Source organism: Glycine soja, chromosome 1 (genome assembly GCF_004193775.1).
Source record: "Glycine soja cultivar W05 chromosome 1, ASM419377v2, whole genome shotgun sequence".
Taxonomy (NCBI): Eukaryota; Viridiplantae; Streptophyta; class Magnoliopsida; order Fabales; family Fabaceae; genus Glycine; species Glycine soja.
Genome location: NC_041002.1, coordinates 56,434,853 through 56,449,706, shown reverse-complemented (window position 1 = coordinate 56,449,706; position 14,854 = coordinate 56,434,853). Strand labels below are relative to the sequence as shown.

Genomic DNA, 14,854 nt, shown 5'->3' with positions numbered 1-14,854 from the left:
ATTCATTTAACCAAATTATTTAATCTATTTTATTACGAGTTAACTTATATAAGTTAATTTATATATATGTATTTATTTATATGTATAAATTATATTAATCAAATGATGAAATATTAAGATTGAATTATTTGAGTAATACTCAGTTAAATTTTTTATAAAAATAATTTTTAATCAAGATCTTTTTCCTCTAAAAAAACCAGAGAACTAAGAAAAAAAAAGAATGATTTGACCCTGCATTATTTTTACTTAATATTGGATTTTTATGAATTTTGTTTCTAACTCAATTATATCAGTCTTTGGTTTCGATTTTTACTCACATTATTACTTCTCATCGCATTCATCTCTAATTTATTTTTTATTATTTAAATGAATTAACAGTCTTGAATAATCAGAGATCTACGAATTATATTTGATGCTTGTGGTGAAAGGTTTTCTGGCTTGTGAATCATACTTCAAAATTAATGCTTTTTAAAGTTTGAGACCCAAGCATCAGCATTCATTTGATCGTAGGTCTTTTAATTAGAAGAGATGAAATCAGGTGCGTTTTCTTTCCTGTTCCACCATCACAATTGCATTCTTAATGAAGCTAAAACACCATCATGACCTTAGTAGCCAATTTAAAACAAACTAATTGTAGCAATGATCGACAGAATCAAAAGTTCCATTGATCGCATAAACTGAGAGATTATTGTTATCAACTTCTAACAGTATGTGTGAATTCACCAGATCGAGAAAGTTTATTATGACATCATAGCAAGTAAATACAATGTTTGGCTTTAATATGACTTTTCTAGAGGGAATCAATAGTGAGGTTGAATGATACAGGAAACAGAAAAGCTTTTAAAAAATATATAAATAAAAAACAAAGTTAAACACACTCATAACCAGGACACTCGACTGCCACGTTTCTTTTGTTGGGTGTTGCTGACACAAGAGAATGACTTTCTTTACACTTTGCCCGCCTTGAGATCTTCCTGCCTCCGTTCTTGCACAGCCTTGCTGCCACTGAGTTAAAGCCACTCTTCATGTAGCTTACTATTGCAGTGAGAAACTCTCTGAAATGTGAAATGGACATTACAATTCTGGAAAGGATTTACATTTTAGATAAAAAGGATCTACAAGAGGATGCATGTGGCTCAAATACATATACATATTAAATAGAAAAAGAACAGTCAGTTGGGCAACCAAAACTAAGAAACCACATTATATTCAATTTTTAACTTTGAAAATTAGTCAATAATCCATTTTGACAATGGCATGATTGCATCATTTAATTTCCAAGTCCAAAACAACTTGTAGCAAAGAAATGAAATATTTTACGCACATCAATCAAGTCAAAACGTGTATATATCAACAAAGAATATGAAGACCCTTATCAGTTCAAGTTCAACCTTATAAAGTTTCAGAAACTAATATCCCAGTTAAGAGTAATAGTGCAAAAACCTCTACACTATCTATAACAGGATTCATTTAAAGCATAACAGTAAGACTAATCTGAACAAATCAAGGGATAAAAATCAAAAGGTATTTGGTACTTACAATGGTGAGCAAGGAGACTGTCCCCCATTTACATAGTACAAGAATAAGAACGAATCATAATGTTGCCCATTGATTAAATAAAATCCCTGCAACCTTCTCACACACTTGAAAGACATTTTCTTGTACAAATTGATTGCAGGGTTATTGTAAGAGATTACATGCAAGTAGACAGCTCGGCATGTTGGAATACTTGAAGCATATTTTATGACCTCCCGAATCAGAGAAGAAGCTGCAGACAAGGCACAAATTAGACTTCCAATTTATATTACAGAGGACTTCAACAAAACTAAAGTACAAAATTCCTACCTATTCCAAGACTTCTATATGCTTCCACTACTCCCAGCGTCAGAACATAGACTAGAGTTTGGTCAGATTTAGCCGAGTCATATCCAAGCATATCCACTATCTACAAGAATAAGATCCATGCAATAAAATTCACAAATCATCAGCAAAAAAATAAATAAATAAGTTTTCAAACATTTACACTTTAAGTAGGGCATACCCTACATGACAGTTTGAACAAGTTTATTACAAAATAAGTTTTAGTGAGACGTTATCTAAAGGTTATTAACAGAAAAGTAATAAAACAATCAAGCCACATAAGCAGACTGTGTATATCAAGAAGTACATGACACTACAAGTTTGTTATGGCTGTCTTCAGATCAAGATGATTGATTGAATCATAGTATAAATATTAAGATATACTTTTCCATCATGTTTGTCTTGGTGTGTGCCCATAGCTTGTACATTAGAGTTTAGACATCTGAACAGGTTTATTGGAAAGTACTTTTCCATCATCTTTGGTTTGAAAAGATTGATTAAACACATTTCAAATAAATTTTGCAAACAAGAACTTGCTACATAATATACCCCTTTATATAGTCAATAAGCATTAAATAGCTTCACTTTCCACATGCAAGATGCATTCGCACAGAGTAGTAGAAACAGAACATGTGTTCTCTTTTCAGCACAAGTTCAAACATGGACAGATAACTTTTTCATAGTATGTTCTCTTTTCAGCACAAGTTTTAGCTATGATGGACAGATAACTTTTCATAGAATGCTTCAAGTAATTAGACAAAAGGCATACAATTGTACATGAATGGGGTCAACCTCACTTTCTTTTGCAAGAACAATTCGTGCTGTTACAAATCCAATGAGTTCATCACTTTGACCATCCGACCGACTGCTGTCAACAGCTCCCCATGACACAATGTCACGTCCATTTACCACATCATGGAAAAAAGTGGATTCGTACCTGAGAATTGTAAATATCTTTGGGTAAACACAATTTCAAGAGCTCATACTTGAACTTGAAGTCAATAAAACAACACATGACCTGACCTGATGGGAAATAATCTGCAATGGATATGCTCTAAAATGTCCAGGTCAGAAGGTTGAATAGGCCTGTAGCATATTTTTGGTTGAGTAGACACTTTTGGGTTTACCATTGAGTCTTTTTCACTTAATCCCCAGCAAATATCTGATATACTTGAAAAAATCGTGCAATAACAGCTGCTTCCATTTACACAGCAACAAAGAAAAGGGCCATTGAATAGTTGCTATAACTGGAAATTAAACAACAGTGTCAAAACTTCATATATATTATAAATACTGAAATGAAGAATAAAACAAGTGTGTGTGTGTGTATGAAAATTTTGGCTCAAATGTTAATGGAATGCTCCTTTTCTACAAGTGTCCATTTGGCACACGTAATTAGACAAGGAATTGGGGCTTGGAATTTTAATTATGACATTCAGAAGTTCTTTCAGAATTGGAATCACAATTTCAAGTTCCAATTAAATCAAATTATAATACAACTAAAACTAACTATTCCTAATTTATAATTCCTAGTTCTGAATTACAATTCCAAACCTCACCTCCACACTAAACAACCACTCTCCCTTATTTTGTCATTCTCATTGCCACCACTGTCGTCTTTGCTACTCCCCACCATGATCATTGTTACTGCTATCATTATCATCATCATTGCCACCAACCACTGCCACCAATGTAACCCTTTACATGACTATCCTAATTAGAGGTATCAAAATGGAATCGTATTTTGGCTTAAAATTATAATTCTAATTTCTACACTCTAATGCTTTGCACAACTCAACCATAAGAATAATGATTCTAGACCAAACCCAAACTCTTGTGCCAAATGGATGTTAAAAGTGTATATTTTTTGGATAGAAAAAGAAATATTATTAGAGGGAATCCACCTAGGCAGGACAAAGAAAAGTATAAGCAGGCAAGAAATGCAGCAAAACTCTACAATATCTATCCAAGTCAGACAAGATGAATCCCTTAAAATAGTTATTGGCAGAACACTATAAAGAGGTCATGTACACAATCCTAGCCCAAAATAAGCTAACTCTTATAACTTGTTCAGGAATCCCTTACAAGTAGTTTCTCTCCACTAATTCTTTTTACTAAAATCTTTAAACCTGGCCAGCAGAAAATAAAAATTACTCCAAAGTAGAAGTTCAGACCCACTGCTCAGTACTAACCAAGCCCTCCAAACAAAATAGTCATAAAAAAGAGATAGCCTTACATTGCAAGAGCAAGTGTTCAGTTGTTCATGAATTACAGCAGCAAATAGCACATGTGAGGAAATCCAAAGTCCAAACTCTCCTACCAGAATTGGAGTGAAATCAACTTGAGTTAATTCCATTCACTGGGTCAGAGGCAGAGCCAAGTACAATACCCTTACTTAGCTGTGAGATTCTTTACCACTGTTCTTGAGAAAATCCAACATACCAAGAGGCATCTACACTTCCTAGATGAAAGAAGTTAAAACTAGAATATCCCTTTTTTTTTCCCTTTTAAACCTGGATTTCGACCTTCAATTGTTCTGAACCTAAAGTAAAATCATTCCCCAGATAACTTTATACGGTTGACCTTCAATTGCTCTCAACCTAAACAACTTCCTTTGATAGACAACACTAAATATATAATCTATCAAAAACAACAACTTTTTGGAAGTTTCCCACACACACAAAAAAATAGTAATCATATAATGTTTTTTTTTAATCCATAGCTGGGATTTACAACAACTCACACACCTGCCCAAACAAACAAAAAAATATCCTAAGTCATGATCTTATACAACAACACCCTTTCCTAAAGAATCAAGTAGCAATCAAAGTATTGATAGAGAGTAGTAACCGCGGGATAGGATTTAGTTGTATAGCATAACAATAAAGTAAAAAGTTGAATAGTGATTGTAATCAATCACCTCCTCAAAGCGGAGTGATCGAGGCAACAAAGATGGGATTTGAATCCAAATAGAGAGAGAGTGTTGAGAAACAGAGATGAGATATTGGGATTACCATAACACAATCATTTCTTCTTAAGACTATCCCAAATTCAATTGAATGCGTTCCACCCTTGTCTCTAACAACCCAACCTAACCTTCACCTTCTCTTTTCAATATATATTTTTATTTTTACCCTTTTTAAATTTATTGTTTAGTAGTAGTATTTCATATGCAGAGGTATCGATTCAATTCTTCTCTCTTATGATTTTGTTTAGGATCTCGTCATTCCGTTCTTCCATCGCATGTTAATTCTATGCTAATGGAATACAATAATGCACATTTTGTTCCTGACCAAATCAAACCTAAGATATAATCATCCCATTCCTAAGCTCCATGCCTATTACTATTATAATTATAATTATTGTATTATACTAGTGTAATAATTTTGTTGTGAAAGCATATTAAATTTGCAATTGAAAAAATATTGTTGTAATTTTTTAATATACTTTTCAAATACTTTTTAATATATATATGGAAGTGTATATGTGTATAAATGTTTACAAAAAAATATATATAAACAAATATAGATATTGTTATATATTCAAATTATTTACAAATATTTTATATCATTCTAATTTATATAAATATATCTTTTAAGAGTATTAATTTTATAAATGCATTTATGTTTGTATGCAAGTTCAAAAATAAAGAAAAAATTACATTTATAATCATTAATTTTTTCTTTGAAAATAATTTCCATTGTAACAAAACAAACAAATAACGTTGACTAGAAAAACAAAATAGTTATAAGTATTTAAACTTACAAATTTTCAATAAAAGTATAGGATAATATTTACATAATAATTTTGTTGATTTTATTTCATTTTTGCTAATAACAAATGTTAACTTTAAACTTATTTATTTTGGTAAAAATCATAAGTATCTTTCATTATGGACATAAAATCTTTCTCTATATTTAACGCAATTATATACTTAGAATTTAAACTTGAAATCACTTGCCAAACTAAAACAATTTCATCCGAATAAATACACACATTCCATGGTTGTATTTTTTTTTTCTAGTCAAATAACCTATTGAATATTAAATAAATAAGAAACAATTGAATCATATATGACTCCACAGTACACACTTCCATAAAGTGTTTAATTTAAGAACTCACAACAACCTTTCACTTTAAGAATTTAAAATAAGTCTCACAATAACCATCCATTTTTCATGCTTTTTAATTGGTTCTACCGAGCAAAACATTTTTTAAAATATTAAATAATCTTATATAAAAATCAATTTACACTCTTTTTTTTTTTTACAAAATCAATTTTACACTCTATTTTTTTTTTTTTACATCATGAGATAGATTAATATAAAATATCCATCAATTTTGCGTTTTGCCGGAGATATATAAAAAAAATGTTACTACACACATTCAATGAGATTTCTCATGTAAGCTTACTCTAATCAAAATTTGAAGCCTTAGTTAAAGATTCGAATCCAATACACTGATTCAATCAATTCCACACTTAAAATCCTCGGCAACAAACGTTAAAGATAAGAATTCATAACAAATTCCTGTTTTTAACAGTCAAGGATAATGTAACAACGGAATTGGTAAATTTTAACACTCTTTAAGTTCATTGGTCTCAAAATGCAGAAATCTTGAGATTTGGGCAGAATATGAAAGTGGAGAAGATAATAAAGCATAACACCGATATTGAAATCAAGCTCTCAATACCAAATTTAATATAGGACAATTTAGTATAGCATTTTCCTGCTAAACCCAAAATACTTCTTTAGGGTTAGAGTGCTCCCCAATTTAAAGATCATATTCTCTTTTAATGAAGAAAAACTCAAAATATTATATGATAATAATAATAAAAACTACTCAAATATATACATTAAAGGTCTATTTATTGACCCCCTAACAAATTACTCCTATTCTAAGCTGCAATAAGATCATCCAAAATAGAATAAAAATCTCTAAATAACATATGACGATAAATTATTCCATATAAAAAATTCTAAATAAGTAATGTGAAATTGATAAAAGACACACACAACAATGTTCTTTGACCTTGAAATTCAAAGGACTGCCCCAGTCATAAACCGATGATTGAGGACAGCCTCGGCAGTTGGTCTTTTTCGAAAGTCAGCATTAAGCATTGCCTGGAAATCAAGAGAACAACAGCATGAACTGCAGCCTGAATTAGGACTTGTTTGGATAAAGTTCCCCATAAACTCTCGTAATAAAAGAAGGTTAGAAGACAAAATGAATTCAGCATTTCTCGTAAGCCAAAATGAACTTATGTATCTAGCCTTTTGGAAAAGTTAAATGAGATAATTTTTATAAAAGGTAAGCATATAAGTTGATCTTAGCTTATAAAAGAAGTTCAATTGTAATATTTTACTTTCTCATGTTCTTCTCTTATAAGTATTTATGGAGAAGTTTTTTTCAAACAGGGCCTTACACTAATTCACACTTGAATTGAAGTACTAATGACAGCATGGTTTTTTTTAACCAGAAGACACTAGCAGAAAAGGCATTATTACATTGAATTTAATTTTTATGCACTATTAGTATAAAGATTTCTACACTATCAACCCATTAAAAAATAGCATGATCAAATAACTTTTAAAGTAGTTATTATAAAAGTCAACAATATTATAAAAAAATAGATTATAATTAGAATCATCTTTTTTTTATGCTAAATTCATCTTTTAAATAATAACAAACTCTTGTCATGAGAAAACAGTTACCCCTGAAACAGGTTTTCCGTGAACAGAATAACTTTAGAGATCTTTCTTACTAAAACTAAAATAATGTAACCCTCAAATACTGTAACACTCCCTCCCTCAAAGCTATTCACTAATGGTTGCCCGTACTAACAGACATATAAATACCTGAAGTAACTCAGCACCAGCACCAGCACCTAGATCCAGGAACTCGACAGCATTTACTAATCTGTCATCTGCCAGACAATACCTGCCAAACGAGGAATAAAATAGAATGAGACGAAAGCAATGACCTGATAAAATGTAAATATACACTTTCAGTAGACAGATTTTTCTTCAGGGTTTAGGTATGCTGAATAAAGTGCAAATCTAGTTCGGGAACTTTTAAAAACCACATATCAAAGTGCAGGTGGGCGAGTTTTAAATACACGGTACGAATGGAATGGCACCCCTAATCCCACTAGACAGGTCATCACTGGCATGCCGGGGAAATCAGCAAAGACCCTGCTTAAAGAATTATTCCACACTCATAAGTCATAACACAGGTATTAGTTCTAGAACAAAATTCATCTCAAAGAAGTTGTTTTTTTCTAATCCAACTTTTTTCCATACTCTTTTTTTCCTTTCCATTCTCTCTTTTCCCTCTATAAGCTAAATTTAAGGATGGTTATTAGATAATTTAGATGAGATATAACTGTAGCCTGAATGAACAACAAGCATTAAACTAGCCAAATTTTTAGAATATAGATAAACAGAATCATCGCATTTATATAAAATGAAATTAGTTTAGAACCAAAATAAGCCAATTTGAACTGGTTTGTTAGACATGGACTAGTATAATTGATTCCATCATTTACCATTATTATTAATTATTACTAACTAGTTTTCAAAATTCCCAAACATCTCCTAGTCTTTAGTTCAGCTGTTCTTCTTATGAATAACCCATCCCCATTATAAGTATACCTCAACCAATGGAAAAATTAGATTATAAAATAACACTATAACATATGTCTACTCTGTGAGTCTCCGCAAAAGACTAAACCAGAAATTGCACTAGAAGATTACATACTCTCGTGTTGCTTCAAGATCAAGTTGGAAAATGTTCTCCAAAAGCCTCTAAATTTCATGGCCAACAAAAACTTCAGTGAAAATATTGTCTTACAAGAAGGAAAACTTTCACAGAAAAGAATTATCAGCTATCAAAGACGAAGTCAAATTGGCAGCACAGCTTACTTGCAAGGAAAGGCTATCCATTACACCAGCCTCACAAAATAGAACAAAAGCCATGTATGCAAAAAGAAGACCTGCTTCATATCTGCATTGGAACTCATAAAAGAAATCGATAATCTGAAAAAGATGCTGAAACAAACTTCTGCATTGACCCAAGTTCTGACAAGCTACATGTCATCAGCTATTCCAAAAGCTCTTTTCTCCATTTGTGTGAATGCACCAGCACCTGATGCTCTTCTCCAAAGCCCCTCTGTAAATTGTCCTGAATCATCTAGTTCTGTGTACCTGTAATGATGGAAGTATAAGTAATGCTATTTATGTTGTAAACTACTTCAGCTTGTAGTTAGAATGTTAGCATATAGCAAATAAAGCAGCAATTTTGAGTATGACCTCAGAGTGAAACCCAACCTTGCTGCATAGACTATCTAGGAAATTTAGAAATACAAAATACACAATAGAAAAAAATATGTAAAAGAAATAAATAAAAAAAAACTATGCAGAGTGCACCAGTGATTGCCAATAAGCAGGGCAACATACTACACACAAAAACCAAAGTTCAAAGAAAAGATAAAAACATTTAGATAAACTAAAAAAAGAGAGAGACGAAAGATAACATTATCCAGCCCATATGCATAATGTATTAATAACAATTTAATTCAAGACAAAAATGCTCAGCAAACCATTACCTTACCTGACATTAACAGAAAAGGCTAGATCTCGGAGTCTTGGAATCAAATAAGAACCTTCTCTTTCTGAAATTGTGCTGCAATCATATGACAAACACATAAAAGGTAGGGTGAGAAGGTATAAGACAAATGAAAAATCTTCAATAAAATTAAATGATTGCTAGTTGCATACATGAGAATCACAGAAAATGGTCCTAGACTCTGGTGCAATCTATTATGGTCATGCAAGTAAGCTAGACCCTTCACGACACCTTGGAGCATCTTTATGATAAAATTTCGTCTCCTTTTAGTTGTTAGTCCTTGTTCAAAGGGATTCCAGGATGACCCTTCTCGATCTCTCGATACCGTTTCACTTGCAATTTTTGCATAGTCTGCGGCGCTATATTTTCCATCATCACGAAATGCAAGCCACCAGATCAAACACGTTGCTCTAAGTGGACCCCGAGAAACTCTCCCTTCGTAAAGCCTGCAACACGAACAGAACTGCCATGAGTATGTATTATCATTATGCTAACCAAAAGGGGCACACTACGTCCCAAATGGATTCAGTGTCTGTTGTCTTTTTTCACGCATTCACACAGTGAGTGCATATGAAACCATTGGATAAAGATAGGCCTTTTAAGTCATCCAATCTTCATGGAACAGTTCCAAATTGTTGAATGTGTGAATGCAGGAAATCACAATGATTTATTTGCATTGCCTACCTGATTTTGACCTTGCCTTCTCCAACATCTTGACAGTGACAGATGGTGGTCGAAATTGGAAAGGTTGCCGGAGGAGAAATAAATCTAGTGTGGATTGGATAGATTACAGATGAATCCAACTGTTGACAAAATTGGTTCATCATGAACCACTTAAAGAACCTGGTTCATTGTAGTTTTGACTAGAAACAAAATCATTTTTCTTTATTAGGAAGAATCTTGGTATAGATATTGGGTCACATTAAGGCTCATTAAGGTTATATAACTCACGAGTACTCATAATATTCTAGAAAAATATTTTGTACTCAAATATAAGAAAAAAAAATATTTTTTACTTGTTAAAAATTAATTTTCATCATTTAATTCAATTAATGATATTTTAGTTTTTTTAAAATATTTTTATTAGAATTTAATATAAAAAAGTCATTAAAAATATAATCTCCAAATCACAGTACAAGACTAGATTTCACATACAACTTCTGTAACTATTCATAAAGAAAAGTCTATCATATCAAACTATTTTCCTATTATTTTTAATATGTGTGTTTAATTTTTTTAGTCGTCTATCGCTTTTAATTTATTATCATCTATCTTTATTTTTAAATTAATTTCAATATTTTTAAAATTATATAATGGAAATAATTTTATATCAAAAGTTAAATTATTTGTTATCTATAGTACAACATATATATTTTTAAAGATTTATATATTCATTATAAATTTTATTACAATTTTATACATTCAAAATTATGTATTCAATTCCATATAAAAATAAAGTAAATAAATAAACAAGAAGAGGGAAGTGGAAGCTAGTAGTCCGTTTCAGCGTGTGTGATACTTTCCTTTCATCTTCTTCTTCTCTCTGCGATAAAAGCAAAACCTAAAATTTGGTTTAGGCATAGGAATCTGTTGTAGAGTTGATCTACCTGGAATGGAGGGAGCATCGTGGAATAGTAGTGTTTGTGTGGCACCGTTTCTGAGCAAGACCTACGACATGGTTGATGATCCTTCCACCGACTTAGTGGTGTCGTGGGGCGAAAACAACAACTCCTTTGTTGTTTGGAACGTTCCCCAATTCGCCACAGACATCTTGCCCAATCATTTTAAGCACAACAACTTCTCCAGCTTCGTCAGACAGTTGAATACTTATGTGGGCATCACATCACTTTTTCTCCCATCATTATCATCTTATCTTATTTCTTCTTCTTCTTCTTCTTCTTCTTCTTCTTATTATTATTATTATTATTATTGCTTTTTGCTTATGCTAAACCCCTCTTTTTCTATTATGGGGTGAAAAGGGATTGAAGGATTGTTGTTCTTTTCTATTGGGGTTATATCTGTGCTTTATGGGAAGCCCTATCTGTCTTCTTGTTGTTTTATTTCGATTCGATGTGGCACATTCTACCTTTCATTTCTGTGGCGTCTCATTGATTGGTATTATGAATCTCGAATTTGCAGGTCAGTATTACACCTTCATTGGGTATGCTCGACTTTAGTAAATTTCGCAAAATTTTTTGTTAGATCTGAGTTTGCATAGTAAGTTAGCAAAGTGAACTCAATTTTTTCTTTTATGTTTTTGTCTCTTGTTCTATGGGTTAAAATATATTAATTCGTGTATGTTTTTGTCTCTTGTTCTATGGGTTAAAATATATTAATTCGTGTATGAGGAAACCGAGATTGATGACCTTCGATAAAAATGCTTTCGATTTTCCCTGTTTCTGCACTGGGATTCAGTTGTTTAGGAGTTAAGTCCGGTAAGTTCATTATTGATCATGAGAAAACTACATGTTTAAATTGTGGTTTTATGGATTAGTTAATGTGATTTTCAGCTTGTCTGCACCATGATTGAAACTGCCTTTGCTTGGTGTTTGGCTGTAACATATGTTGCTTAAGCTGAAGAATTTATGTCATGCAACTAATAGTTTCTTAAACAGAGTCCATATCATCTGTAATTTCTGTTATTAATATACACAAACAATGATGTAGTCAGAATGAAAGACTGCCAAAAGCATGGATACATTTAGCTGGTTCTACCAGTGTACAAAATTTATCTTTCATTGAGAGTGATTGTGATTGTGGTAACTTTAGGCCTAGGGCAAGGTGATTGAAAAAGGGGTTGCAGGATATAATTAGGCGTGATTAAAGACAATCTTTGGTATTGTGCTGTAGGAAAAATGTTGCAATGATGTGATATGGTCATAGGTTATGGCAAATATAGGTCCCCTGGTTGGCACTTCTCAGTGAGGTTTATTAAGTATCACAAAATCTATTCTATTGCTCTCTAAGAAAATTTACCGGTATCTCATACACTCACAGAGAATATTGTTTAACATGCCATCTCCCCTCCATGCATAATTAACATTACATGTAGTTTTATCAAGCTGGATTAGTTGTACAATTCACATATTTCTCTTCTCTTAATCTGTTATTCTTTTTGATTGACAAGCAGGGTTTTAGAAAGGTTGACCCAGATCGATGGGAATTTGCAAATGAAGGATTTTTAAGAGGTGAAAAACAACTTTTAAAAAGTATCAGTAGGCGGAAATCTGCTCATGTAAATGGTAGTCAACAAGCATCTCAAGTGCATAAATCAGCTGCTGGAGCATGTGTTGAAGTGGGGAAATTTGGGCTTGAGGAAGAGGTGGAAAGACTGAAAAGGGATAAGAATGTTCTTATGCAGGAACTTGTTAGGTTGAGACAGAAACAGCAAGGGACTGATAACCAATTGCAAAATGTTGGGCAACGTGTGCAGTCAATGGAGCAGCGTCAGCAGCAAATGATGTCATTCCTGGCTAAGGCCATGCAGAGCCCAGGCTTCTTAGCTCAATTTGTTCAGCAGCAGAATGAAAGTAGTAAACATATCCCTGGGAGCAATAAAAAGAGGAGGCTCCAGCGACAAGAAGAAGATAGTTTAGCCACCAAGGATCTCCATAGTTCTCTTGATGGACACATTGTCAAGTACCAGAGTTCCATAAATGAGGCTGCAAAAGCATTATTTCGCCAGATATTGCAAATAAACAATTCTACAACACAATCATCAATTAAGAACCCTGATGTTTTCCTTATTGATGATATTCCTTCTGCCATTGCATCAGATAGCAGTAGTTCATCCACTCAGGTTTCTAATGTGATGGTTCCACCTATATCTGAGCTGACGTCTATGGAAGTAGGATCACAGTTTCCTCTCAGTTGTATGCCCAGTAACATATCTGAGGTGCAGTCTTCACCTGCTGTTTTGGGTTTCTGTAGAAGTCAGGGGATGGAGACAGAAAGCAGTTTATTGAATCATGAGCTGAATGTTATGGGGGCTGATACTAGGAACATGGGGGAGATAGATATGATGTCAACTGTTTTAGATGAGGCAGACGAAGCTGATCATTTTTCACCTGACACAGATGGAATTTCTAAACTCCCAGAAATCAGTGATGAATTCTGGGAACTGTTTTTAAGGCCAAGCCCACTTACAGAAGACACAGAGGAAACTAAATGTAGCTCTCTAGGATGTGGTTTGACTGAAGATCAGGGTTTGCCTTCAGAAATGGGAAATAAGCAGGAAAATTTTGATACAATACAACATGTTGACTGTCTTACTCAACAGATGGGACTTCATGCATTGGAGTACTGATTGTGTGTATATATGTTACTCACAACTGAAGGTAAACTTTTTAGCTTGCAGCCTCTCACTTATGCATAACTTTATAAGCATACTGGCTCAATTAGTTCCCTGAAATGAAACCAGTGTAAAATCTCCTTTCATTATCATCATACCCAATTGCTGCCATTAAAGAGTGAGAACAGTGAGGGAGTAAATCAGGAGTGTTTAAAACAATTACATTGAATGTCTACAAAAATGTCTGATGTATTATGATCATACATACACATTATTAAGATAGAAATTTACTACGTATGTGCTTCTGAGTTTTGTTGTTATAACTTACAACAAGGTATAAAAGTAGGAACGGGAATTTATTTTCATTTCCCCCTTGTTATATATCTATAATCTATTGTATCAAGAAGAATGAGAATTATATGCTTCCTTTCGTTGTTCTTAAAATGTCATACATGCATTGATGTATATTATTATCCCTCAATTCAGAGGAGATGAAGTTGGACAGTGTAATGTTTTAGTTTCCAACGCTTTTCTGTTGATGATTCCCTGCACAGGTTGAGGTCCCCTTTGCTACTGAGCAGACAAAGCCATCTTACTTATACAACAAAGAAACCTGACAGATCCAACAACTTGATCGGTGCTTTTATCCGCTTGTAATGTCGTCGTGTGTTCTGTTTGTCATTGGGGGCTTAAAAACATACAAGTTCACGAAACTTCATATATCTCCATGTATTTTGAATTTTAATAACTATGCCCCCGTTTCCAATGCGATGATATTTTTGTGGGGATGTTCCGTATAATTGGATCATAACTCTTGAATTGCTGTTGAATAACTACTGTTTACTGAAGCTAAGTTTAACCTCCAAGTACATAGACCATGTCGTGTGGTCTCATACCATTTTAAAGTATTCCGGTGTTTGGGTTAGTTTGGTTGTTTTCTGTTTTAATTTTTATCGAAAACTAAAAAATGGTGATGAAAATATATTTGGTTGGATTTTTGAAAATATTTTTAGTGAAAATAATTTTTCAAACGAACCAAAAAATGAAAACAATCAAATCTAGTTTTTAAATTGATTT

General features: G+C 32.8%; 3 protein-coding genes across 3 annotated transcripts; 1 reads left to right on the top strand and 2 right to left on the bottom strand.

The window, feature by feature from the left end:
* Nucleotides 1-640: 640 nt before the first annotated feature.
* LOC114367194 (histone acetyltransferase MCC1-like) lies at nt 641-5,061 on the bottom strand. Its single transcript, XM_028324331.1, has 6 exons — nt 4,875-5,061; nt 2,884-3,107; nt 2,653-2,797; nt 1,846-1,945; nt 1,540-1,768; nt 641-1,055 (listed from the first exon to the last, which is right to left on the bottom strand). Exons 2-6 carry the CDS (start codon nt 2,988-2,990, stop codon nt 869-871), a joined length of 768 nt encoding a protein of 255 aa, XP_028180132.1. The 5' UTR covers nt 2,991-3,107; nt 4,875-5,061; the 3' UTR covers nt 641-868.
* A 1,602-nt stretch (nt 5,062-6,663) lies between these two features.
* Nucleotides 6,664-10,441, bottom strand: LOC114367186. Its single transcript, XM_028324320.1, has 8 exons — nt 10,171-10,441; nt 9,639-9,932; nt 9,472-9,543; nt 8,952-9,065; nt 8,784-8,865; nt 8,620-8,666; nt 7,719-7,800; nt 6,664-6,983 (listed from the first exon to the last, which is right to left on the bottom strand). Exons 1-8 carry the CDS (start codon nt 10,311-10,313, stop codon nt 6,900-6,902), a joined length of 918 nt encoding a protein of 305 aa, XP_028180121.1. The 5' UTR covers nt 10,314-10,441; the 3' UTR covers nt 6,664-6,899.
* A 524-nt stretch (nt 10,442-10,965) lies between these two features.
* LOC114367178 (heat stress transcription factor A-1b-like) lies at nt 10,966-14,641 on the top strand. Its single transcript, XM_028324306.1, has 3 exons — nt 10,966-11,317; nt 12,617-13,823; nt 14,332-14,641. The coding sequence occupies exons 1-2, from the start codon at nt 11,099-11,101 to the stop codon at nt 13,790-13,792; spliced, it is 1,395 nt and encodes a 464-aa protein (XP_028180107.1). The 5' UTR covers nt 10,966-11,098; the 3' UTR covers nt 13,793-13,823; nt 14,332-14,641.
* Nucleotides 14,642-14,854: the final 213 nt, after the last annotated feature.